Raw genomic sequence first — 26,050 nt, forward strand, 5'->3', positions numbered from 1 at the left:
ATCACAATTTGATTATTTTTCTGGATATTGGGGTTGTTTCTGGGCTTTGGCTAGAAATAAAGCTCTTCTGAACTTTCAATTGCAAGTCTTTTTGTGGATGTAGGTTTTCATTTCTCTTGCTGTGTCATATAAAAATGTGTTTAACTTTGTAAAGAATTGCCAAACAGTTCTTCAAAGTGGTTGAACTCTTACATACTTCTGACATGGTTATATGAAAGTCACAACTGCTCCCATCTTTAGCAACGCTTGGTATGGCCAGTCTTTAGAATTGTAGCCATTCTAACGTGTACATAGTGTGGCTTTACCCTGGGTTTCCCTGGTGACTAAGGATGTTGAATGTTTTTCAGTTGCTTATTGACTACTTGACTATTTTGTTTTGGAAAGTGTCAGTTTAAGTCTCTTACTCATTTTTTAAAAAATGTGTTGTTTGCCTTCTTAATTATCAATTTTAAGTGTTCTTCATGTACTCTGGATACCAGTCCTTTTTGTCAGATGCATATGTTAAGGATTTTTTTTTTTCAGTTTGTGACGTACCTTTTCATTTTCTTAAAACAGAGCTTTTTAAGTTTTGAAGTCCAATTTAGTATTTTTTTAATCAGATTTTTCCTTTATTGTTAGTGTTTCCTTGTGTCCCATTAACAAATTTTGCCTATTCCAAGGTTGTGAAAACTTTTTCCTGTTTTCTTCTAGGAGTTATATAGTTTTAGGTTTTTTAATTCAGGCCTATTGTCCATTTTGAGTCATTTTTTTTAATATGTGAATTAAGGCAGAGACAATATAATGTAATATCTTTACTTGGAATATTTCATTTGTAAATGTTTTCAACAGTTTTGTATATTTGTTTATGTTACTTATTTCATTGTCCTCTGAAGGTGAACTGCTTAACCCTTTTCTCTAATCCACCCATGAATTCACTTGGCTTTCCTGCTTATACTTAAAGTTACAACGTGGGGATCTCTGAGACCCTTCTGACTCTTAAAAGAAAAAAATAAAAGAAAACTTCTATTTGGGTACTTTTTCATCTATACTTTCATTATATCTCAAATTTATGTTTAGCTTAGGAAATACCATTATTTTCTTTTTAACTGCGTGTCTCTTTGTTAATGGTAGTGGTGCAATTTAATTATTTGGCATATAGCAAGCATTCAGTGAATAAGTGAAATGAAGAACTTAGGTTCAGGTTATTTCTGTAAAGTTTGTTTCTGTATTCCATTTATAATTCTTAAGGTTTAGAGTCATACATAAAATTACTTATATACATACACTAATTTTTTCATAAGATATATTATGGACTTACTAAAATAACATGGGAAAAATAGTATTTAAAGCAAAACATTATCATTAATTAGTTTTTTCTTTTTTTATATAAATTTATTTTATTTATTTATTTTTGGCTGCATTGGGTCTTCGTTGCTGCACGCCGGCTTTCTCTAGTTGCGGCAAGCGGGGGCTACTCTTCCTTGCGGTAGGCGGGTTTCTCATTGTGGTAGCTTCTCTTGTTGCAGAGCATGGGCTCTAGGCGCGCGGGCTTCAGTAGTCGTGGCTCGCGGGCTTTAGAGCGCAGGCTCAGTAGTTGTGGAGCACGGACTTAATTTCTCCGCGGCATGCGGGATCTTCCCGGACCAGGGCTCAAACCCATGTCCCCTGCATTGGCAGGTGGATTCTTAACCAGTGTGCCACCAGGGAAAAGTCCTAATTAGTTTTTTCTGATAAAGAATATTTATAGCAAAGAGTTGACCCTGAATTTGGCTGTTTTGTAAGTTTTTCTGTTCCTAGAAATATTTGGGACATTTTATTTAATTTATTGTTGCCATAAAAAATGTATTAAATTATCCCATGAATAAGGATAGAATGAGTACAGTTTATATCACTGTGTTATTGAATATGACTATCTGGTATTTGACGGTATTTTTTAATATGGGGATTTTGATTTTATTTCGATTCAGTCAGTGTTCAGTGTACTTTGTATTGAGCTAAATACAAAATGATATAAAGGGATATAAAGTTGAGCAGGATATAAATATGGCTCACAAAGGGTGTTTTTATAATCTGCTTGGTATAATTTGACTCATATGTTTCTTTTCTTAATTAGTTTTTATATATCATAAATTAGTATTGGGAGCATTTCTTGTCTAAGCAGATGATTTTCTGAAGGAGTTACTGGAAGTAAATAGTCATGTTAAATACCCAAATAGATGTTTTAATAATCTATTGAATGACATATAATTTACATCTTTATAATGATAGAGCCACATTTTTCCAGCCTTTTTTTTTTTTAATAGCCTGTGTACATGTGAAAGAAATAATGGATTTGATGTTGTAATGAGTCATGGAATGGATCTCTGAAATTATCTTAACCCATCATTCTACAGATAAGGAAGAAGCCTTAAACAGGGCCTTAAGAGTAAAGACGTTTCAGTTTAAAAGTGCAAGTCCAATGATAAATGACAGCTGTTAGTTGGCCTGAGTTTTTGGGAGATAGTAGGGATTATGGAGAGTTAGTGGATTAAAGTCCTTTCTCATTTAAAGGGAGAAGCTCCTATTCTGCTACATCCTGTTGTTTCTGTTTAGGAATGTGGGCCTAGTCCCTATCTTTTTATTTTTCAAGAGAATCCAGAATTGTAAATAAATATAAATATATTTGTATATAAACAGATAAATGAAATCTTCTAATTTTAGTTTTAGTAATTATTCAGTTTTTTACTCAAACATTGCATGGGCCAAACAAAACACTTTTTGTTTGGGCAGGTTAGTTACGCATCGGTAAAAGCAAAATGAAAAAAGACTAGGGATTTGATTAATTTGTGTGTCTGCCTTACTTTTTTAGCCCTAGACACATTGTAAACATGATAGGGTTAGTCCTTTCATAGAATTGGTTATACCTCTTCCAAGTAGTTTTTTTTTCCTGAAGCCCTCCCAATCACTTTTCTCACCAGAAGATTTCTTTTAATTTGAATTTTTAGTGGTAATGAAGGGAAATTATGAGGGGACTAATAGTAAAATATTTAACATAATTTACTATTTCAAATTTTGAAAATGCTATGCTTAGTAGAAAAAATACAGCAGTTAATTTTATAGATGCTGACCAAATATTATTGAAATTATATATATTTTAAAACCATGGCTAAATTGCAGTAGTGAAGCTCTTAAGTATCATCATGTCATCTAGTGTCACAGTGAGATGTTGAGCAATTTTTAATTATGTTTTAGATTGTTAGAAACAGATAGTAAATCTTTAAGATCTGTAAATGGATCAAGAAGAAACAGTGGCTCCTCCCTTGTATCAAGTTCATCAGCCTCCAGCAACCTCAGTCACCTTGAAGAAGACTCTTGGATTCTTTGGGGAAGAATTGTGAATGAATGGGAAGATGTGCGCAAAAAGAAGGAAAAGCAAGTTAAGGTATTCATATTCTTTGCTTAAGTCCTTCCTCTTATCCGAAAGGGCATGAGGCATCAATTAATAGAGGATTAAAAAAAATCAGATTCTAGTACTTCCCAAGTACTATGATGAAGAGGTCTGCTTTATATATTTGTGCCCGTAGAAGTTTTGGTTTGTAGCTATCAATTGTTATAGAGGTCTCCTAATTGTAGAAATATATAGCTGAAAATTATTTTAGACATTAAATTCTCTTATTTTATAGATTCAGAAATGGAAGTTGTGACATCTTACATCCTTCAGTTACCAGTATTTTACTTTTTTTATTTTAAAACATAAAACAGCCCTTTGAAAGATGATGGTTACAGTGCCATCATTCACAGCTCTGCAGATTATCAGGTCCTTAATACCTTTAGAGGCCATACTCTGAGTGAAATGACAAGAATTTACCCATGGCATTGTTGTCCCTCTGATCAGAACAGAGTATACCCGTATCTTAGCCAAATCTTAGCCTTGGTTAGAAAGTTCCCTAGTCTTATTTTTATATAAGTAGCTTTGTGAATTATAAATTTGAGAAAGTCATCTACTCTACTCCAATCTCCAATAAGTCTTCTTTGGCTTTCAAGGTAGGAAGCCTAAATAAGTCACTTAAACATTTTTATTTTTATTTTTATTTGTAGGAACTTGTTCGTAAAGGGATACCCCATCATTTTAGAGCAATAGTTTGGCAACTTTTGTGCAGTGCACAAAGTATGCCAATTAAGGATCAGTATTCAGAACTCCTGAAAATGACCTCACCTTGTGAAAAATTGATCCGAAGGGACATTGCTAGAACTTATCCTGAACACAATTTTTTTAAGGAAAAAGATAGTCTTGGACAGGAGGTTTTGTTTAATGTAATGAAGGTAAGTTCTATTTATTCATTTTTTGAGATGAAATGAATTCTCAGGAGGTTGAAATTAAACATTTCTCATAATGAAGTATGAACTCTCACCCCAGTAATCAGTTGCCTTTGGCAATAAATTTGACTTTAGCATAATTTTGGCTTTAATTCTGATGCTAGATTATTGTCTAGTTTGGAGAACTCTTAGAAAATTCCTCACATTGCTTGGTATTAGTTGACTGAAATCAAATAACCTATAAATCACTATACATACCATAGAGAAGATCTTCCGTGAGAATGAATAATTCACCTTCTATGAGTCACAATCTGGGAGCAAATTTTTCGCTTGCTGTGGCCAGCATTGCTAAGAGCTCTTAGCCCTTAAAAGTGTGTGCCATTGTAATTTTTTCTCCAATGTTGCCTTTTCCCTTTGCATAATTCCTTTTCCTTCTAGCTTCCTCCGTGAAATACTGATTTCTTGTTAAATCATTTCAATTTTGTCAGTGCTTTACCTTCATCCTACTCTAGTTTTGATCTTTGTCAGATATATATTTTTAATGATTTTTAAGCTTTGTCACTTTCCTGAGTACAAATGCCTTTATTTTCTTGTCCTTAGGAGTTGTCAGTTCCTAATTGGGAAATCATCAAAATAAAATTTTATGTAATAAATCATTTGCTTTTAAAATACTTACAGGATAGGATAACATCTACAGCAAAGCAAGCAAGAGCTTCTCTAAAAAAAGTGGTCTTTAATCCACCTTCTTACTGTCTTTAGGCTTTTAGAGAAGGAAGGTATGATATATCATGTGAAAGTATTTTGAACAACATTTTTTACTTTTTAGGCATATTCTTTAGTGGATCGTGAGGTTGGTTACTGTCAAGGAAGTGCTTTTATAGTTGGATTGTTGCTTATGCAGGTAAGTTAGTACAAGTATTAAATGTCCAATTAAGTTCTTTATTAAAGTCGGAGAACTTAAATATCATCCTTGTTTTAGTAAGTGGATATTGGGTATTTCCCCCTAAACATAGTCTAAATAGGAACATTTAGTTTGCATTTTAAAATATTAAAAGTATTGAAAATAACATACAATAGATATGCTGCCACTAAATCAAATTTCACCTTATCTACATTTGGACCATAATATTCTCTAAAGCCTGTATCTACTTTTAAATCTTAACTTATATGTCAGTATTTAACGAGGAATAATCTTTTCCCAGCCAAGGAGGACTGATTAAAGTGTTGGTATGAAAATCTTATTTATGGAACTTCCCTGGTGGGTTCTATCGCTGGTTGGGGAACTAAGATCGCACATGCTGCGCGGCAAAGCCACAAAAAAAAAAAAAAAAAGAAAGAAAAGAAAAGAAAATCTTACTTATGATGTACAACGTCTTTGGAAATTTATACAGTAATTTTATTTGTCACAGAGCTGAGGACTTGTTATGCCTGTTTTACTATAGGCTCTAAAATAGAGGTACTCAGTCACTTTTACTGCCCTGGGGATATAACATGTATTTCCATTGGCAGTGACTTATTTTGGGTGGGGTGTTTTCAGAAGTCAAGGACAGGGACAATCAGTCATAACTTTGAAGGGAAATAGTATGTTATGTTACCTCTCCAGCCTTATTGAAATTAAAAAAAAAAGTCTATCATACTCTATATTTAGTCTCAGACTAAAATTTGATCTGAAAAGAAACCTTGAAGATAACTTCAAGTCATGTAGGCTTGTTTTTGCAACTCAGTTCTGCACTGAGTTCAGAACTCAGTGATTCTTATTAACTCAGTGTCATAGAGAAAGTATGTAGCAACACATTGCTGTAAGACTCAAGTGTGCAGATTTCTTTATAATAAAAAGAATGACTGTAAAACAACTGGGTGATTGTTCTTCATATTTATATTTTACTTGGTGTCACTTTTTCATTTTGTGACTATCGTTTCAATCTTTTTGAGAGGGACCCAGTAATAGTATTTTTTCTACCTCCTTTTGGTCTTTTATTCAATCATTTCAACTTATTTTTTAAAATATCACCATTTTTAAAACCTTCTCCCAATTTCTATATCAGTGCTATTGCGGAGGAGAGAGGGAATGAATTATTTGATATGTTCAGAGGAGAAGAAGTTCTTACAAGGCAAAAAAGGGAGATAAATTGACTCATTCTCACTGTGACTGGAGTTGAGGGGTGGGGGGAGAAGTGGAAAGTGGAAGGTAGTTGTGGGAGGTGAGTTTGGAGAAGTAGTAAGGGGCCACATCATGTAGGACCTTGTAAGCATTTTGACTTTTACTGAGGATATGGGGAGGCACTGGAGTGTTTTGAGCAGTGGAGTGATGTGATCTGATTCATACTTTAAAAGTATCACTCTGGGATTTGAACCTCAGGTGGTGTGGCCCTAGAGCGTGCACTAGTAACTACCGGCCGGGATCATTGGAGGAAAGGAGTCAAAGATCTGCTAGGCCAGGGAATTAATCCTCATGAAAATGAGTGGAGTTTGGGGTTGGGGGTTGATCCAGAGGTTTGTAGATGCTGCAAAAAAGAGGAGTAAAGGGTAATATCTGCTGGTATGTGTTTCAGAGAGAAGGGGCAGTTAATGCAATGGCAGTGAGGCATTGAGGTCCAAGGAGGGACATAAACCTCTCTACCCCAGGCCTCTTCCAGTGCTCTGGGAGAGAAAACAGCCACCTCAGGAGAGAGCCAGGTTTCGGTGTTGAAGTATTCTTCGGGGGAATCAGGTTTCACTTAGAGAAAGACAGTGAAAGAATATTTGGTAAACAGATTGAGGGTATAGGTAGGATATTTTGTTGATGGCGTATTATCAGTTTCAGAAAGTACTGTGGAAAAGGTTTCGGGAATATTGGAAATGGTGTTAAATTATGGGAGCAGTAGAACCAAGCACATGGGATGAGAGTTCTGGGAGGTGTGGTTTCTTGCAGTAACTGATATAAAAATCAGTGGGGCTATAAACCTTGACAGGATTAATAAGGATGGTCTCCAAGGCAAAACTGTGGCTATGTGTGTTGGGAGGAAGGAAGGAAGCATGGGTTTTGCCAAGAATAACTCTTGGCTCCTGTCCATGGCTGTGTCAAGTCCAGGAAAAGTGTATTGTTAATAAAAGTAGTCTTCAGTAAGAAGAGTGCCTAGAGACCCTTTGAGGTTTCGTCTTTTGAAACACACTGGTATAATGTGAGTGAATGGACATTAGAAAATTTTATTTTAAGAAAAGCCACACAGGGGAATTCCCTGGCCGTCCAGTGGTTAGGACTCCGTGCTTCCACTGTAGGGGGCATGCGTTCCATCCCTGGTTGGGGAACTAAGATCCCCGCATGCCATGTGGCAGGCCAAAAAAAAAAAAGACCACAAAATAATTTGTATAAGTGTTATGTGCCTACATATTCTTATTACAGAGCTTTTACGTTCATTATCTTAGGTGATATGATTATCTAGTGAGTTACACATAAAATGTGAAATTGGAACCTTTAAAACTCTAATTATAGGTTTTTTTAAAACTTATTTTACAAGTTCTTTTAACACTTACGCCATATTGTTTCTGCTTGGAACCCTTGAAAGGCTTCCTATCTCACTTAAGGTAAAAGTCCACATCCTTACAGTGGCTTCTAAAATCCTATGTAATTTGGTTCTCTTTATTTCTCCTCCATAACCATACTTTCATTTGTAACATTACTACTAATTTAGTAGTCCCCTATTCGTTGTTCCTTGAGCATGCCAATTGTGATTCCATTTATAGACCTTTGTATTATTCTCCCAGGACTGTTCTTTCTTCAGTTGTTCCCTTACTTCAGTATTTTGCTCAGATGTTACCTTATCAAGAGACTTTCCCTGACCTATCTATATATAAATAGCATTGTAGCTCCCTGGGATTCCCTGTTGCTCTACTTTGCTTTATTTCCATAGCACTTCTCACCATCTGACATATATGTTAATTGATTTATTCCATGTATTATCTGTCTCTCCCAACTAGAAGGTTCAGTCTCCTTGTAGATACTGTTTATTTTGTTCACTGGTATATACTCAGAAGTATCTGGCTTTAAATGAATAATCATTGGTTGAATTCATGAGTAAGGCAAGTGAGGCAGCTGGTCTCAGAGGCTGTAAGATTTGTCTAACTTCTCATTGTCGGTGATAGAATGGGAAATTAGAAGCTTCTGATTTCTAGTCCATTGCTTTTAATATTGTACCACATGGCACTCAGGATTGACATATATACACTACCATGTGTAAAATAGCTAGTGGGTACATGCTATAATGCACAGGAAGCTAAGATCGGTGCTCTGTGACAACCTAGATGGGTGGGGTGATGGGTGGGGATGGGTGGGAGGGAGGTCCAAGAGGGAGGGGATATATATATACATATAGCCGATTCACTTCATTGTACAGCAGAAACTAACACAACATTGTAAAGCAATTATGCTCCAGTAGAAGAAAAAGTTAATGACAATAAAAACCAAAATAACAACATTGTTTATAGTTGGATGGGTACTTAGTTTAAATGTGTTTAGCTTATTTGCATATCACAGAACATTAACCTATGTTGCTTTTTTCCTCCTAATGCAGATGCCAGAAGAAGAAGCTTTCTGTGTATTTGTTAAATTAATGCAAGACTATAGACTTCGTGAACTTTTTAAACCAAGTATGGCAGAATTAGGCCTTTGTATGTACCAGTTTGAATGCATGATACAGGTAAAAGTGTGGTGTTAACCAAAAACATATTGCCTTTATATTTTTTGTCATCTTGGTTTGAGTGACAACTAAGCAAATTTAATGTTAAAAGCATTAAAGCAATAGAAAAAAAAACTTTTAATCACATCATCATTTGTTGTTCAGTTAATCCACAGTTTAGACCTACTTCTCAGGCGCTGTCTGCAGGTAGATCACAGTCTGGAACTTGACTAGTTTTTATATTCAGACCTTAAGCATTTGTGCCAAATATAGTATATCATAACCTAGATGCATGAATTTCTTTATTATGCCATATTGTATCCTATTATTTTACGTAGACTTTGCTCTCTTACAGAAGCCCATGACATTTGGACACTGATATCAATTCATTTCCTTTGAGACTATCTCTTTTATCTCTTTCAGTCCTCTCCCCTGCCTTTCCCTTTTCATCACTTTTTTTGCTAGCCTGTAATCTTTTAAAAAATATATTGTTTCTATCCTTTTGTGTTACTAGTTTAAGAGTCAGAGTCTTAGTGACTGTGTGAGGGTGAAGAGGAGGAAGAGAGGAATCAAAACCAAGTAAAAAATACCTTTGAAGTATTTCATCTTTTGGGATTTAATTTTATATTTATATATATAAATCAATTTACTATTTTGTCCTGTAATGTAATGGTAGAAATATTCTTCATTTACTTAAATTTCAATTAAATAAGCAGAATTTAAGAATATAGGTTAATCATTCAGCTGGCATAAGAGCCATTTTCACAAGTCTACTTTTCCCTGGCAGCCTTACCCACAGCAATTTTAAAATTCTCTATCTTTTCTGTGTGTGATGAGATGAAGGGAATATACAAAATGTTTTTACATTTTAAAGTAAAAGACAAAGTAGGTCTTGGTGATTCTTAATTTTTTTTTCTTTTTGAACTAGTAAGCTTATTTTTATCACCCTTAAACTCCCTTGGTTTATTTTCAGTTAATGTGTCATTTATGTTTTGAATTACTAGAGTGTTGAAGTATCTGTATTTTGGGTGAGAAGGTAGGAAGCTTCGGATAGGTGACCAATGGTAGATAGCACCTGAAAGTATTTCAAGATAACATCTCTTTCCCTTAAAAAATTTTTTTTGGGCTTCCCTGGTGGCGCAGTGGTTGAGAGTCCGCCTGCTGATGTAGGGGACACAGGTTCGTGCCCCGGTCTGGGAAGATCCCACATGCCGCGGAGCAGCTGGGCTCGTGAGCCATGGCCGCTGGGCCTGCGCGTCCGGAGCCTGTGCTCCGCAGTGGGAGAGGCCACAACAGTGAGAGGCCCGCATACCGCAAATAAAAAAAAAAAGAAAAGAAAAAATTTTTTTGGAAATATTATAGTTTATAGAAAAGTATAGAAAATATCAGATACCCATGTACCCACAAATAAGATTAAAGAAATATAAAATTTTTACTTATTTATTGTAATTTTTCTTTTTATTAATAAATCATCAAAAAGTTCCAACTTTTTTTTTTTTTTTTTTGCGGTATGCGGGCCTCTCACTGTTGTGGCCTCTCCCGTTGCGGAGCACAGGCTCCGGACACGCAGGCTCAGCGGCCATGGCTCACGGGCCCAGCCGCTCCGTGGCATGTGGGATCTTTCCGGACCGGGGCATGAACCCGTGTCCCCTGCATCGGCAGGCAGACTCTCAACCACTGCGCCACCAGGGAAGCCCCCAGTTCCAACTTTTTAAGTTCCAACTCCACATCCTTTTTCCCTTCTTTCTTTTCCAGACAATAACCACTGTCCAGAATGTGTCAGTTTCTGCCTCTTAACTCTTCCGTATGAAGCCTAAATTTTATGTTTGTGTTTGCTATCAGCTACTTTAGTATGTATACAATGGTCTGGCTTAAAATACTCAGTTTTACCATGTTTTAACTAAGAAATTCTTTTCACCTCTTTAGGAGCATCTTCCAGAGCTCTTTGTGCATTTTCAGTCTCAGAGTTTTCATACCTCAATGTATGCATCATCTTGGTTTCTGACTATCTTCCTTACGACTTTTCCACTACCGATTGCAACAAGGATATTTGATATCTTTATGTCTGAGGTGAGTTAATGGGCAGACTGAGCAAAGGAATCATTGGGTTAATGAGAGCTGGGCAATGAGGCCAATGATAAAGGAGACCCATGTGTTCCATGCTAAACTGCTTACCTGGATAATCTCATTTAATCCTTTAACAACCCTATCAGTACTATTCATCTCCCCATTTGATAGATGAGAGATTAGGAAGCCAATATTTAGAGACAGATTAAGTAGCTCGTCTATGGACACATAAGTGGTATAGTAACCAGGATTCAGATGTAGGCATTCAAAATCTGGAGCCCACACTCTTAATCAGACCTCTGTTTCACCTCCTTTTTGATTTAGTGAGAATTAGTGAGGGGTAAAGTCTACCTTACAGTCAATATTGTTGCAATGCATCTGTTACCCAAAGAGGAAGAAGTAATGAGTATAATTAAGTTTCTTCTATCCCATGAACACCTTGCAGGCAGTCCTTCTAATTGTCAGTGATATGGAGTAGTGATCCTTTGTCTTGTATATTTTGAGTGAGAAGGTAGGAAGGTAAGGATAGGTGATCAGTGATGGAGAGCACCTAAGAATATTATTAATTGTTATCAATTACATCTTGGGAAGATCAGTTTGTATAATGTAGCTAAGTTAGGTTAGTCTGGAGCTTCAAGCTATGATTCATGTACTAATCTCTTCTGGTTTGCATGCCAAATCTGTCCTTCCACTTATTTCTGTAAATAAAGTTTCTTGGAACATAGCCGTGACCATTTGTTGATGTGATGTCTGTGTCTGCTTTTGAGCTGCAATGGCAGGGTTGATTATTTGTGACAGCAACCATAGGTAGGGCTCATAAAGCCTAAAACATTTGTTCTCCAACTCTTTACAGAAAATGTGGGCGCACCTCTGTTTAGATACCTAAATGTTTACCTTAGTATTCTTTTGAATGATTAGTTTTTGGTTTGAAAGAATAAGACAAATTTGACTTTATAATTTGATTCCTCAGGGTTTAGAAATAGTGTTTCGGGCAGGATTAGCGCTTCTTCAAATGAATCAGGCAGAACTGATGCAACTCGACATGGAAGGGATGTTACAGGTAAGCCAGGCCGTGATTTCTTGAATGTCTCTAGATTTTACTATTAATTAATTGATAATAAACGGTACTAAGTCATTCTTATGTTTTCTTCTATTTTATTTTAGCACTTTCAGAAGGTCATTCCACATCAGTTTGATGGTGGTCCAGACAAATTAATCCAGGCAGCTTACCAAGTCAAGTATAACTCAAAAAAAATGAAAAAGTAAGTATTTTATATTTTGTTTTTTTAGTTATGGGGGTTTGTTGATGCATTTAGGAAATTAAATGGAAGAAGCAAAACATTCTAGTGGTGAGTGCAGATTTCCTCCTCATTTTATAGAGCTGTAATGTTTTATTTGGTGGTATTGGTTTCAATATAACCTAAATTTAATATTGGAATTTCATAGTGCTCTAGTGTTGCATGGGATTATTGTGTATTACTTTTAAAACTCCCCTTTCCATTCCACATTGATTAGAATTAGGAACCTGGTAAGTGTATATATGTGAGTGTGCTGTTATTTTAGAAACTGCTTTTATGGTGTGGTCTAAGTCACTGACATTCTTTTCCTCTTAGTTGATCCCAGTTTATCACTTAAGTTCAAGATTAGCATAACCAGCAAGATAGGCATGAAGTATGCATTAAGTTAAAATTTTGTTTACTGTGTATTACTTTCTAGTGAAACTTTTCTTTGAATATATTTCATAAAAGTTCAAGATATGCAGTGTTGGCCTGTAAAGGTTAATTTTTGAAATATGATAAAGGTGTTAATTAAGAACAACAGCTCTTACTCTTCTAGGTTCCAGTAATTAAATAAATCTTAGCCTGAGGTCATTGTTAGCATTCCTGACACTTGTTCTCAGTATCTCTGCTGCTGCAAGGTGAAATTACATTAACATGTACAACTATTCCCATGGAGATTCCTACTCCAGAAAGTATATTAGAATATGAGTAAGAATTATGTTATTAAAATTAGTTGGCTCTAATTTGAAAAAAGACAATTTATCATATTCAACTATTATTGTTAATAAATTACCTGTGAAATTTCTAATAATCACATCACACCATCATTTTGAGACATTACTGACCGAAAAGCTGTTCTGTTCTATAATTGGTAAAATCTTAGGCACCATCTCAATTTCTGCCTGTTGACCTTAATTTAAAAATACTTCATTGGGACTTCCCTGGTGGCACAGTGGTTAAGAATCCGTCTGCCAACGCAGGGGACACAGGTTCGATCCCTGGTCTGGGAAGATCCCACATGCCATGGGGAGCAACTAAGCCTGTGCGCCACAACTACTGAGCCTGTGCTCTAGAGCTCACAAGCCACAACTACTGAGCCTGTGTGCCACAACTACTGAAGCCTGCATGCCTAGAGCCTGTGCTCCGCAACAAGAGAAGCCAACGCAATGGAAAGCCCACGCACTGCCATGAAGAGTAGCCCCTGCTCGCCGCAGCTAGAGAAAGCCCATGTGCAGCAAAGAAGACCCAGTGCAGCCAAAAATAAATCAATAAATGAATAAATAAATTTATTAGAAAAAAACTTTATTGCTAAAAATTGCTAATCATCATTTGAGCCTTCATCAAGTTGTAATCTTTTTTACAATAGTAACATCAAAGATCACTGATTATAGATCACCGTAACAAATATGCTTCTGTTTTCTTTCCCTCCCTTTTTTTTTCTTTTGTTGGTACTTCCCTTCCTTTTCTGTTGCAGTATCTACTTCTTACTGCATTGACTACTTCTTAGTGGTTAGTTGTTTATGCATATTCTGGAGAATAATACTTCATCAGTATTAAAAGATGAGTGTCATCCATTTCTACTAAGTATCACTCTCAGAATGTAATGAACTTAGACTTGGACCTGGCTCTGAAGAAGGTTCAAATTTCCTGTGGGTAGGATGGTGGCAGAACAGAATTAAATAGCCTATTACAGTCTGGTAGATGTCAATATAACATGTTATTAATATAACATGTAAGAGATGCCTAAACTATGTGTCTTTAAACTGCATACACAGTCTAGTCTGTTGGGGCCCAGGAAAATGTTCAGAGCATGGTAACTAGATTTTCATTCTTTCCTAACTTTTATCTGCCCTGATAATATTCCTATGGTAGAGGTACTTTTACTGAGTTCAAGCCTGTAGTACTCACCACACGACAGGCCAATAAATAGAGAGACATGGTGTTGGGGCAAGGAATAGTGACTTTATTTGCAAAGCCGGAAGACCAGGAAGATGGTGGACTGGTGTCCCAGTGAACCATTTTACCCGAGTTAGGATTTAGGTCTCTTTAATACTAAAAGGGGAGAGTGTGTAGCTGGTTGTTGCAGACTTCTTGGTGCCAGAATCCTTTGTTCTTCCAGCTGTCCACCTGAGTCTAGCTGCAATGTTCCTATCAACCCTCAACAAAACAAATGTTGTTCTCTGTTCTGCAACTTTTTATCTCTGTATGAATGGAAAAGTGTTATATTGATACTTTTAAAGATCAAGCCTGGGAGGCAGAGCCTTGAGAATGGGCTCTCATGTATATTTTAGGCTATAGGCAACATCCTTTTACAAAGGTGCAGAGCCAGCATAACTAAAAACAGGCAACAGAGCTCAAAGGTTAGAGCTAAAGGAATAGATCCAATATGGAGTCAGGTTTGTTCTTCTTTGTTACAGTATCTTTGTTCTCCTTTCTAGCTCCCCTTTTACAATCTGCCTTCTACCACTTTATAAAAGTAAGGCAAACCTGTCACTCCAGTTCTTACTGTGGTACATTACTTTGGGATATAAAAATCTCTGGGGTACCAAACAAAAGGGACAATTTCAGAATGCCTTGCTACAGAAGGAGTGTGCCCTTAGAGAACAAAGCAAGAAAAATCAAATGGAGCAGCTTCTTATTTCATCCAGCTGACAAATGCTTGGCAAGGCTGCCTTATCTTGCTTATAGTTAGAATTGAAAAATAGAATGGTGGTTATGGGGTTATGTATTCATATATACTTATTTGAGTTGAAAAAGAACATGAACTTTAGTGATAGAGAAAGTAAATATAATTTGACTCATTGGTTTAGTAACAGTGACTGCCTTTGCTGCTTAGGTTATAGAGTAGACATCCATAAATCAAATAAGTCTCATTTAAAGCTTTAGTGAAAAAATGTAAGCATATATAAATCGCATCCTTTGCAACTATATGCACTTAGGTAACAAAAATTTTTTAGACTTCTTTAAAGTATATAAGGGGCAACATTCTTTTAGCAGGTACATGAGAAAAAAAAGTTGAAGACCACTGACATGGCTGGATAGGAGGATGGCAGAAGATGAAGATTCAGGTTGTTTGTTTTTTTTTAACAGAAGATGTTGGGGGTAGGTGTTTATTAATTAATTTATTTATTTTTGCTGTGTTGGGTCTTCGTTTCTGTGCGAGGGCTTTCTCTAGTTGTGGCAAGGGGGGGCCACTCTTCATTGCGGTGCGCGGGCCTCTCACTGTCGTGGCCTTGCTTGTTGCGGAGCACAGGCTCCAGACTCACAGGCTCAGTAGTTGTGGCTCATGGGCCCAGTTGCTCCGCGGCATGTGGGATCCTCCCAGACCAGGGCTCGAACCCGTGTCCCCTGCATTAGCAGGCAGATTCTCAACCACTGCACCACCAGGGAAGCCCTCAGGTTGTTTTCTGAAGGAGAGGGCACCAGAGTATAGTTTTAAAAAACTTATGTTTCCAGTTGCTGGGGTTAAATGATGACTACAGAGAGGGAGTTCCTCCTTTGTGGAACTTACAGAAGTGCAGAAGACTGACTTTGAGATACAAAAACCTCTGGAGTTCCAAAGAAAAGGTACAATTTCAGAATGACTTGCCCCAGAAGGAGTGTGCCCTGAGAGAGCAAAGCAAGAAAAATCAAATGGAGCAGCTCCTGAACAAATATACAGTATCATGTCCATCAGTGTCAGTGCCATGCAGGAAAAGTAAAGGAGGATGAAGTACATGGAAGTGATGGGGTGCTTTTTTTAGATAAAGAACTCAGGATAGGGCACACAGACTGATAAAGCACCATTTGAGCAGACAGCTGAAGGAAGTGAGAGAGGGAGCCATGTGATTATCTGAGCAAATATATTTCATGCTGAGAGAGCAGTAAATGTAATGAATGAAATAAGAATGATTGATATATTTAAGAACAGTAAAAAGCCAGTGTGACTGTACTGTAGGCAAATGGGAGTGTAATAGGCAGTGAAGTTTGAAACGTGGTGGGAACCTAGGGGTATTTAAAGCTGTGCTGTCCTGTATGGTAGCCACTACCTGTATGTGGCTATTTAAATAGAATTAAAGGTTCATTAAATCAGTTGTATTAGCCATGTTTCAACTGCTCACTAATCACTCACATGTGGTTTAGAGGTTTCTTTAAGATATGAATGTTGCAAGCAAGCAGTCTTAGCCTTTGGCTTCTTTTGTTGTAATTTTTATTTTGGTATACTTTTAAACTTTTCAAAAAAGTTACAAATATACTACAAGGAACTCCCTTATGCCACTTATCCAAATTCACCAATTGTTTACATTTTGCCCCATTTGTTTTATTTTCCTCCCCCCCCCACATGCATATATATAAATAAAATAATGTGTGTGTGTGTGTGTGTGTGTGTGTGTGTGTAAGTAAAATCCATACCCATTATTTTTGGGAGGACACATTTTAGAGTAAGTTGAGATATTGTGCCCTTTTTCCTTAAATACTTGAATATGTACTTCCTAAGAACAGAGCTTTTTTTTTTTTTCTTTAAACCGAAGTCAGCAGTTAATCAAAATCAGGAAATTATCATAGATACAATAGTATTCTAATCCATAAAAGAAGTTCAAATTTTATCATTTGTCCCAATAATATTCCTTACAACAATCTCCTCCTCCCATCCCCAACTTCTACCCACTCCCCACCCTTAACCCCTTACCCCCTGGGTCCTGTATCCACTCCAGACCCTCCAGGATCATGTATTGCAATTTGTTTATTTATTTATTTAAAGATTTAATTTTATTTATTTTTGGCTGTGTTGGGTCTTCATTGCTGCATGCGGGCTTTCTCTAGTTGCAGCAAGTGGGGGCTACTATTCGTTGCGATGCACAGACTTCTTGCGGTGGCTTCTCGTGTTGTGGAGCACGGGCTCTAGGCGTGCTGGCTTCAGTAGTTGCAGCACGCTGGCTCAGTAGTTGTGGTGCATGGGCTTAGTTGCTTCACGGCATGTGGGATCTTCCCAGACCAGGGCTCGAACCCATGTCCCCTGCATTGGCAGGTGGATTCTTAACCACTGCGCCACCAGGAAAGTCCCGTGTATTGCATTAGGTCTTCCATGTTTGTATTGTAAATGGTGTCATTTCAGTCTCCTTTAATCTGAAATGCTCTCTCAATGCTTTGTGTTTCTTGACCTTGATATATTTGAAGAGTACAGGCTAGTTATTTTGTAGAAGATCCCACAATTTTGGTTTAATCTAACATTTCCTCATTATTAGATTCAGGTTGCGCATTTTTGGCAGGTATACCAATAATATTGTATCTTCTCATCAGTCTTGGCTTGTCTCAATATTGATGATGTTACCTTTTTTAAAAAACAATTATTTATTTTTAAATTTTTATTGAAATATAGTTGATTTACAATGTTGTGTTAGCTTCAGGTGTACAGCAAGGTGATTCAGATATATATATAGATATATATAGATATATATATATACACACGCACACACACATATATATGTATATATACTTTTTTTACATTCTCTTCCATTATAGGTTATTACAAGATATTGAGTATAGTTCCCTGTATACAGTAGGTCCCTGTTGGTTATCTATTTTATGTATAGTAATGTGTATATTTTAATCCCAAACTCCTAATTTATCCTCTCTGCTTTGGTAACCATAAGTTTGTTTTCTATGTCTGTGAGTCTATTTCTGTTTTATAAATAAGTTCATTTGTATCATTTTTTTATATTGCACATATAAGCAATATCATATGCTATTTGTCTTTCTCTGGCTTACTTCAATTCACTTAGTATCATAATCTTTAGGTCCATCCATGTTGCTGCAAATGGCATTATTCCATTCTTTTTTAAGGCTGAGTAATAGGCCATAGTGTGTATATACTACATCTTCTTTATCCATTTAGCTGTTAATGGACACTTAGGTTTCTTCCATGTCTTGTATTGTAAATAGTGCTGCTATGAACATTGGGGTGCATGTATCTTTTCAGCTTATGTTTTTCTCCAGATATATGCCCAGGAGTGGGATTGCAGGATCATATGGTAGCTCTACTTTTACTTTTTTAAGGAAGATGATGTTAGCTTTGATCACTTGGTTAATAAGGTGATGTCTGCTAGATTTCACTACTATAAAGTTATTATTTTGTCTTTTATGAATAAGTAATTTGTGTCAAGGTACTTTGAGGTTATATAATATCCTGTTCCTTACCAAACTTTCCCTCCCCATATTTGGCTCTGTTTATGATTGTCTCACTCCCTCATTCCTTCCTTATTAATTGGCATTCTAGTATAAGTAAGAGGTTTCCCTTCTTTCTCTTTTTATCTCTTTGCTTGCTTGCTTGCTTATTTATTTATATCTGTGTGAAGCCACTGAGTGTTGTTATTGTTTTTTTTTAATTAAGAACTACTAGGTAGTTTTCAGACTGGTTTTTGAGAAGCCCTGATTTTTTAAAATTAATTAATTTATTTGTTTGTTTTTATTTTTTGGCTGTGTTGGGTCTTTGTTTCTGCGCATGGGCTTTCTCTAGTTGAGGGAAATGGGGGCTACTCTTCGTTGTGGTGCGCAGGCTTCTCATTGTGGTGGCTTTTCTTGTTGTGGAGCACGGGCTCTAGGTGCACGGGCTTCAGTAGTTGTCACACGTTGTCTCAGTAGTTGTGGCTCACGGGCTCTAGAGCGTGGGCTCAGTAGTTGTGGTGCATGGGCTTAGTTGCTCCACAGCATGTGGGATCTTCCCGGACCAGGGCTTGAACCCGTGTCCCCTGCATTGACAGGCCGATTCTTAACCACTGTGCCACCAGGGAAGTCCCCCAAAAATACCACTTTGGTAATAGTGTTTAGAAAAGATTGAGTTAAGAAACTGGCAAGTAGCAAGAACAATTAAAAGATTCCTCTAGTAATTTAGATAAGCCATAACAAAGGCCTAAAAATACTACCAGTGAAGGGAGAGGGAGGTAGCTTTGCAGCTACTTGGAAGTAGGTTTGCAGAAACCTGATCATACCTCAGCCAGGTGATCAAGGTCAACATCAACAGTGGTATCCTGTTGATAGTTTATACCTTTGATGAAAATGGGACTTACCTCTGTGGTCTTCCTCCCCCAAAACCCATATTACCAATATAATCATGAGCAAAGCATGAGACAGATCCCAGTTGAGGGACATTCTACAGAGCACCTGATGACCAGTACTCCTCAAACTGTCAGGGTCATCAAAAACTTGGAAAGTCTGAGAGACTGTCCTAACCATGGGACTTTAAGAAGACGTGACAGCTAAATGTAGTGTGGTATCCTGGATGGGATCCTAGAGTAGAAAAAGGACATGAGCCAAAAACTTCAGAAACCTGAATAAAGTATGGACTTTAGTTGTTAATAATATATTAATATTGGTTCATTAATTGTCATAAATGTACTATACTAATGTAAGGTTTAAACCTAGGAGAAACTGGGGTTGGGGTTTACAGAAATTCTATCCTCTTCTAATTATTTTGTAAATCTAAAACAGTTCTAAAAAATAAAGTTTGTTTAAAAAAATTATCAATGCAGATGAAAAAGTAATATTGAATTTTAGAGCAGTGTTAAGGTGGTTGAATTGAACATGCTTGGTGACTGAATTGGGAATCAAGGATTAAATGATAACTCATAGTGTTTTGTTTTAGGTTTGTGAATGAGTAATGATGACATTTATCACAATACATTACAAAATATCTGCTTCACAGTAGTCATTTGTGAAGGCTATACAGTTATTTCAACAGTGCAGCCATTGCTCAAAATGTTTCGCACTTTTTTAGAATCAAAAATTTTTTGGATATCCTGTATTCTTTTAGACATACCAAAGTAAGAGACATAGCAGTGTAGCAGTTAAGGGTGTGACCTTAGGCAAGTTTCTTCTTCTTTCTAAGCCTCAAAATTGGCATATTACATAGGCACTGTGGACAGAAGATTGTGAAAAGATGGCAGAGTAGGAAGCACCAGGAATCTGTCTGCCACCTAGACAGTAGTTGCACTGGCAGAATCTGTCTGATGTTAACTGTTTTGGAACTCTGAAGTCTATTGAAGACTTGTAACTTCTAGGGGTAGGCATGGTAAATTGCAGTTAATTTGATCAGTTCAGCTCTTAGCACATTACCCATTCTCTACCCCTTAGCCACTGACAGGCAGCTGTGCTTGTATTCCTGGAACAGCCTGCATGCAGCTTATGGGAGTCAGGGTGGGCAAGAAAGACCATGTCCTCCACATATTGGGGATCTGTGCTCTGATTCCTGATCACTGTTTTTGATCGGACAGGTGCAAAGAAGTTGTTGTTGCACATCTCCCCATTGATGTCGCACCTCTCTCCACTGTTGTTGCACCTCTTCCTCTGGCTGAAGAGACTGCCAAGAGATTTAAAGGGCTCGTGCCCTTTTCTCCCCTTCAATTTTTTCTTTTTCCGCTTTTGGGAGCCAGACACAAAAGACTAGGACGTTCAAAAACAACTGCGTATATGGAGAAAATTAAAATGTGACTGTGTATGCCCAAGGGAGAGGCTCAGAAAAGACCTGTGGATACCGTAAGTTTACAGCTCAGGTTGGTCATCAACACAGAGACAGCCTATAACAATCAAAAAGCCAAAAACAATAACAAAAAACCCCCCAGCAAATCCTGGGGAGGGGGAGAATCTGATTTTCAGAGTTCCCACATTACTAGTCTAGTTTTCAACAACAAAAAAATCAAGGCATGTGAAGAAACAGGAAAATATGACCCATTCAAAGGAAAAAAATAAACTGTATCTGAAGGAAACTTCATTGCATATTTGGTAGATAGAAACTTTAAAAGATGCTCAAAGAAATAAAGGAAGCTGTGGGAAAAGTAAAGAAGATGTATGAACAAAATGGAAATATCAGTAAAGGGATAGAAAATCTAAAAAGAAACCAAAAAGAAATTCTGGATCTGAAAAGTACAATAACTGAAATGAAAAGTTCACTAGAGTGATTGAAAGGCAGATTTGAGCAGGTAGAAGAATAAGTGAACCTGAAGATAGGATACTGGAAATAACTGAGTTCGAGGAATAGCAACAACAAAAAAGACCTAAGAAAAGTGAACAGAGCCTAAGGGATCTGTGGGATACCATCAAGTGGACCAACATACATATTGTGGGAATCTGAGAAGGTGGGGTGGAGGGATAGGATGTTTGAAGAAATAATGGCTGAAAACTTAACACATTTGTTGAAAGACATGAATATAAACATTTAAGAAGCTCATTAACTCCAAGTAAAGTGATGTAAGAAAGACCCCACACCAAGACACATTATAATCAGACTTGCAAAAGGCAAAGAGAGAGCAAATCTTGAAGGCAGCAAAAGAGAAGCCAATCATTATGTACAAGGGATTCTCAATAAGATTATAAACATACTTCTCATCAGACACTTTGGAGGCCAGAAGACAAGTGGGCCTTTATATCCAAAGTGCTAAAAGGAAAAACAGTCAGGAATCCTGTATCTGGCAAAACTGTCTTTCAAAAGTGAGGGGAAAATCGAGACATTCCCAGGTAAATGAAGGCTAAGCTCGTTTATCACTAGATCTGCCCTTCAGGAAATACTCATTCCTGCAGGGTGAAATGAAAGGACACTCACGAAACAGTAACTCAAAGTCATCTCACAAAATGAACTTCTTAATTAAGGCAAACACATGGGCAATTATGAAAGCTATTATTATCATAACAGTGGATTGTAACTCCACTTTTTGTTTTCTACATGATTTAATAAATTAATACATTTTTTAAAAAGCAATTATTAGTCTAAAAGTTACTAGTATTGTAATTTTTGTTTGTAGCTCCAAATCTTGTTTTCTACATTATTTAGGAGACTAATAGATTTAAAAGAATCATTAGTTTGTGTTTTGGGGCACACAATGTATAAATACATGCTTTTGTGACCAGTAACCAAAAGGGGTGGGAAAGAAGCTATAAAAGAGCAGAGTTCTTGTATATTATTGAAGTTAAGCTGCTATAAATTCAAATTAGAGTATTATAATTTTAGAATGTTAATATAATCTCCATGGAACCACAAAGAAAATAACAATGGAATATACACAGTAGGAAATTAGAAAGGAATTTAAGCATTTCACTACAAAAAAACCAACTAAACACTAAAGACAACAATAATGCAGGAAATGAGGGACAACAAAAGCTACAAGGCATATAGCAAACAAATGGCAAAATTACAGTAAGTCCTTCCTTATCAGTACTTACTTTAAAAGTAAATGAATTAATGGGCTTCCCTGGTGGCGCAGTGGTTGAGAGTCCGCCTGCCGATGCAGGGGACACGGGTTTGTGCCGTGGTCTGGGAAGATCCCACATGCCGCGGAGCGGCTGGGCCCATAAGCCATGGCCGCTGAGCCTGCGCGTCCGGAGCCTGTGCTCCTCAACGGGAGAGGCCACAGCAGTGAGAGGCCCGCGTACCGCAAAAAAAAAAAAAAAAAAAAGTAAATGAATTAAACTCTCCAAAAGACATAGATTGGCAGAATGGGGAAAACCACATGATCCAACTACATGTTATCTACAGGTGACTCACTTTAGATCCAAAGATGCAAATAGATTGAAAGCGAAAGGTTGGGAAAAGATATTCCATGCAAATAGTAAACAAAAGAGAGCAGAGGTAGCTATAGTAATATCAGACAAAACAGACTTTAAATTTTAAGAGTTTCCAAGAGACAAAGACAGGTAATATATATTAATGAAAGGTTCAATATAGCAATAGGTGTTACAATTATAAATATTTATACACCAATGACAGACTATCAAAATATATGAAGCAAAAATGGACAGATGAAGTGAGAAATGGACAGTTCTACAGTAGTAGTTGGAGACTTCAATATCCCACTCTCAGTAATGGATAGAACAACCAGAGAATATAAGTAAGGAAATAGAGGACTCAACACAATAAACCAACTTTATCTAATAGAGATACACAGAACACTTTACCCAATAACAACAACACTATTAAGTCTCAGTAGATTTTAAGAGATGTACAAAATATCTTCTTCAGCTATAACAAGTTGAAGTTAGATATCAATAACAGAAGTAAAACCGGAAACAGCAATTTTTCGGAAATTAAACAACACACTCTTAAACAACCAGTGGATCAGTGAAAAAGTTTTATTTTTCAGTAGCATCAAAATAAATACTTAGGAATTAACCAAGGAGGCAAAAGACTTGTACAATGAAAACATCAAAACATTACTGCAAGAAATTAAATATATAAACAAATGGAAACACATCCCATATTCAAGGATTGGAAGACTTAATCTTGTTAAGATGTCAGTACTACCCAAAATGATCTACAGATTCAGTGCAGTCCTTATCAAAATACTGATGACATTTTTTTTTTGCGGATAGAAAACCCCATTCTAAAATTCATATGGAACCTTAAAGGACCCCAGATAGCCAAAATAATCTTGAACAAGAACAACAAATCTGGAGGACTCACACATCCTGATTTCTAAACTTACTGCAAAGCTACAGTAATCAAAACAGGTTGGCACTGGAATAAAGACAGAAATAAGCCCTTACATGATCAAATGATTTTTGTCAAGGATGCTGAGACCATTCAATATGGAAAGGACTGTCTTTCAACAAATGGTGCAGAGAAAACCGGATATCCACATGCGAAAATATGAAGTTGGACCCTCACCTAACACCATATGCAAAATTTAAGTCAAAATGGATCAAAGATCTAAGGACTAAAACTAAAACTCTTAGATGAAAACATAGGGCAAAAGCTTCATGACATTGGATTTGGCAATGATATCTTGCATATGACACCAACGGCACAGACAACAAAAGAAAAAATAGACAAACTAAAGTTCATGAAAAATTTAAAATTTGGTTATTAAGAGGTAAAAACTTTCAGTTACAAAATGAGTCCTCAGTGTGAAATGTACAGTGTGGAGAGTATGGTCAGTAGTTATGTAATAGCTTTGTTAGGTGATCCTTTTGAAATGTATAGAAATGTCAAATCACTATGTTGTGTACCAGGAACTAACACAGTGTTGTAGGTCAGTTATATTTCAGAAACAAATAAGCTCATAGAAAAAGAGATCAGATTTGTTGTTACTAGAGGTGGGGGCCAAGAGAGGGGGAATTGATAAAGGCAGTCAAAAGGCACAAACTTCCAGTTTTTAGATAAGTAAGTACTGGGGATGTAATGTATAACATGATAAAGATAGGTAACACTGCTGTACATTATATATGAAAGTCGTTAAGAGAGTAAATTCTGAGTTCTCATCACAAGGAAAAAAAATTTTTTTTTCTATTTTAAGCCCTAGAGCGGAACAACTTTAATTTAAAAATGTAACAGGTTGGGGCTTCCCTGGTGGTGCAGTGGTTAAGAATCCGCCTGCCAATGCAGGGGACAAAGGTTCAAGCCCTGGTCCGGGAAGTTCCCACATGTCACAGAGCAACAAAGCCCATGCGACACAACTACTGACCCTGCACTCTAGAGCCCGCGAGCCACAACTACGGAAGCCCGCGTGCCTAGAGCCCGCGCTCCGCAAGAAGAAAAGCCAACACAATGAGAAGCCTGTGCACTGCAACGAAGAGTAGCCCCCGCTTGCCGCAACTAGAGAAAGCACGCAGGCAGCAAGGAAGACCCAATGCAGCCAAAAATAAAGTAAATAAATAAATAATTGATTTAAAAAATCTATATGCGGTAATGGATGTTCACTAAACTTATTGTGGTAATAATTCATGATGTATATAAGTGAAATTATTATTCTGTACACCTTAAACTTATACGACGCTGTATGTCAGTTATATCTCAATAAAACTGGAAGAAAACATAAAAATAAAAAATTCAGAAAAGTTCTATCCATTAGAGGCTCATAAAATTTAAAAATAAAATATTACTGTACTTTGAGAAAATTTTTGTGTATTCTAAGACATTCAACAGAAAAAGGCAACCCACAGAATGGGAGAAAATGTTTGCAAATCACATATCTGATAAAAGATTAATATCTAGAATATATAGAGAACTCTTAAAACCCAACAGCCAAAAACAAAACAGCTGGATTAAAAAATGGACAATGGATTTGAATAGACATTTTTCCAAAGAAGAGATATAAATGGTCAGTAAGCACATAAAGAGACGCTCAATGTATGGTATGATATGGGTGAACTATGGGGACATTATGCTAAGTGAAATAAGCCAGTCACAATAGGACAAATACTGTATGATTCCACTTATATGAGATACTTAGTGTTCTCAGACTCACATAGACAGAATGTAAAATGGTTGTAGCCAGGGCCTGGTGAGAGGGGGAAATGGGGTGTTATTGTTTCATAGGTACAGAGTTTCAGTTTTATAAGATGAAAAAAGCTGTGGACATGATGGTGGTGATGGCTGCACAACATTATAAATGTATTTAATACCACTGAATTGTACATTTAAAAATAGTTAAGATGGTAAAGTTTGTTATGTGTATTTTACCACAATAAAAAAAATGTTCTGTGAGATAAATGAAATTATACATAGTACATAATAGATTCTTGTCCTTTGAGGGAGAACTTGATTTTTAAAAGAAGCTATAAGTTATGTGGGACCTAGTTATTATTTGGAGGGTTTAACTTTTTATTAACATTTTTGATTGAGAGTAAGGTATAAAAATAATTTGGTAGGACTAATTTTTGGATGGCCGATAATTTTTTAAGATAATTTTGTGTTTATAGTAGAGTTGCAAAAATAGTACCTTGCATTTGTTTGTCATTTCTTACTCTCCTACAGTCCGTGACAGTTCTTCAGTCTTTTCTTGTTTTTTCTGACCTTGGCACTTCTGA

The 26,050-nt window shown here is 36.6% G+C and overlaps 1 protein-coding gene across 2 annotated transcripts in view; it reads left to right on the forward strand.

Moving 5' to 3' along the window:
* The window catches only part of EVI5 (ecotropic viral integration site 5), a 205,719-nt gene that overhangs the window by 68,271 nt on the left and 111,398 nt on the right, over positions 1-26,050 (forward strand). For both annotated transcript variants that reach the window (XM_022553275.2, XM_022553278.2), the window contains exons 3-9: positions 3,211-3,400; positions 4,057-4,281; positions 5,102-5,176; positions 8,826-8,951; positions 10,857-11,000; positions 11,968-12,057; positions 12,162-12,259. In XM_022553275.2, the coding sequence (XP_022408983.1) occupies positions 3,211-3,400; positions 4,057-4,281; positions 5,102-5,176; positions 8,826-8,951; positions 10,857-11,000; positions 11,968-12,057; positions 12,162-12,259 (948 nt within the window). The remainder of the gene's footprint in view (positions 1-3,210; positions 3,401-4,056; positions 4,282-5,101; positions 5,177-8,825; positions 8,952-10,856; positions 11,001-11,967; positions 12,058-12,161; positions 12,260-26,050) is intronic.

Source organism: Delphinapterus leucas, chromosome 1, assembly GCF_059928025.1.
Source record: "Delphinapterus leucas isolate spDelLeu-1000000601 "Yukka" chromosome 1, BTC_Dleu_Yukka2, whole genome shotgun sequence".
In the NCBI taxonomy this organism is placed as follows: Eukaryota; Metazoa; Chordata; class Mammalia; order Artiodactyla; family Monodontidae; genus Delphinapterus; species Delphinapterus leucas.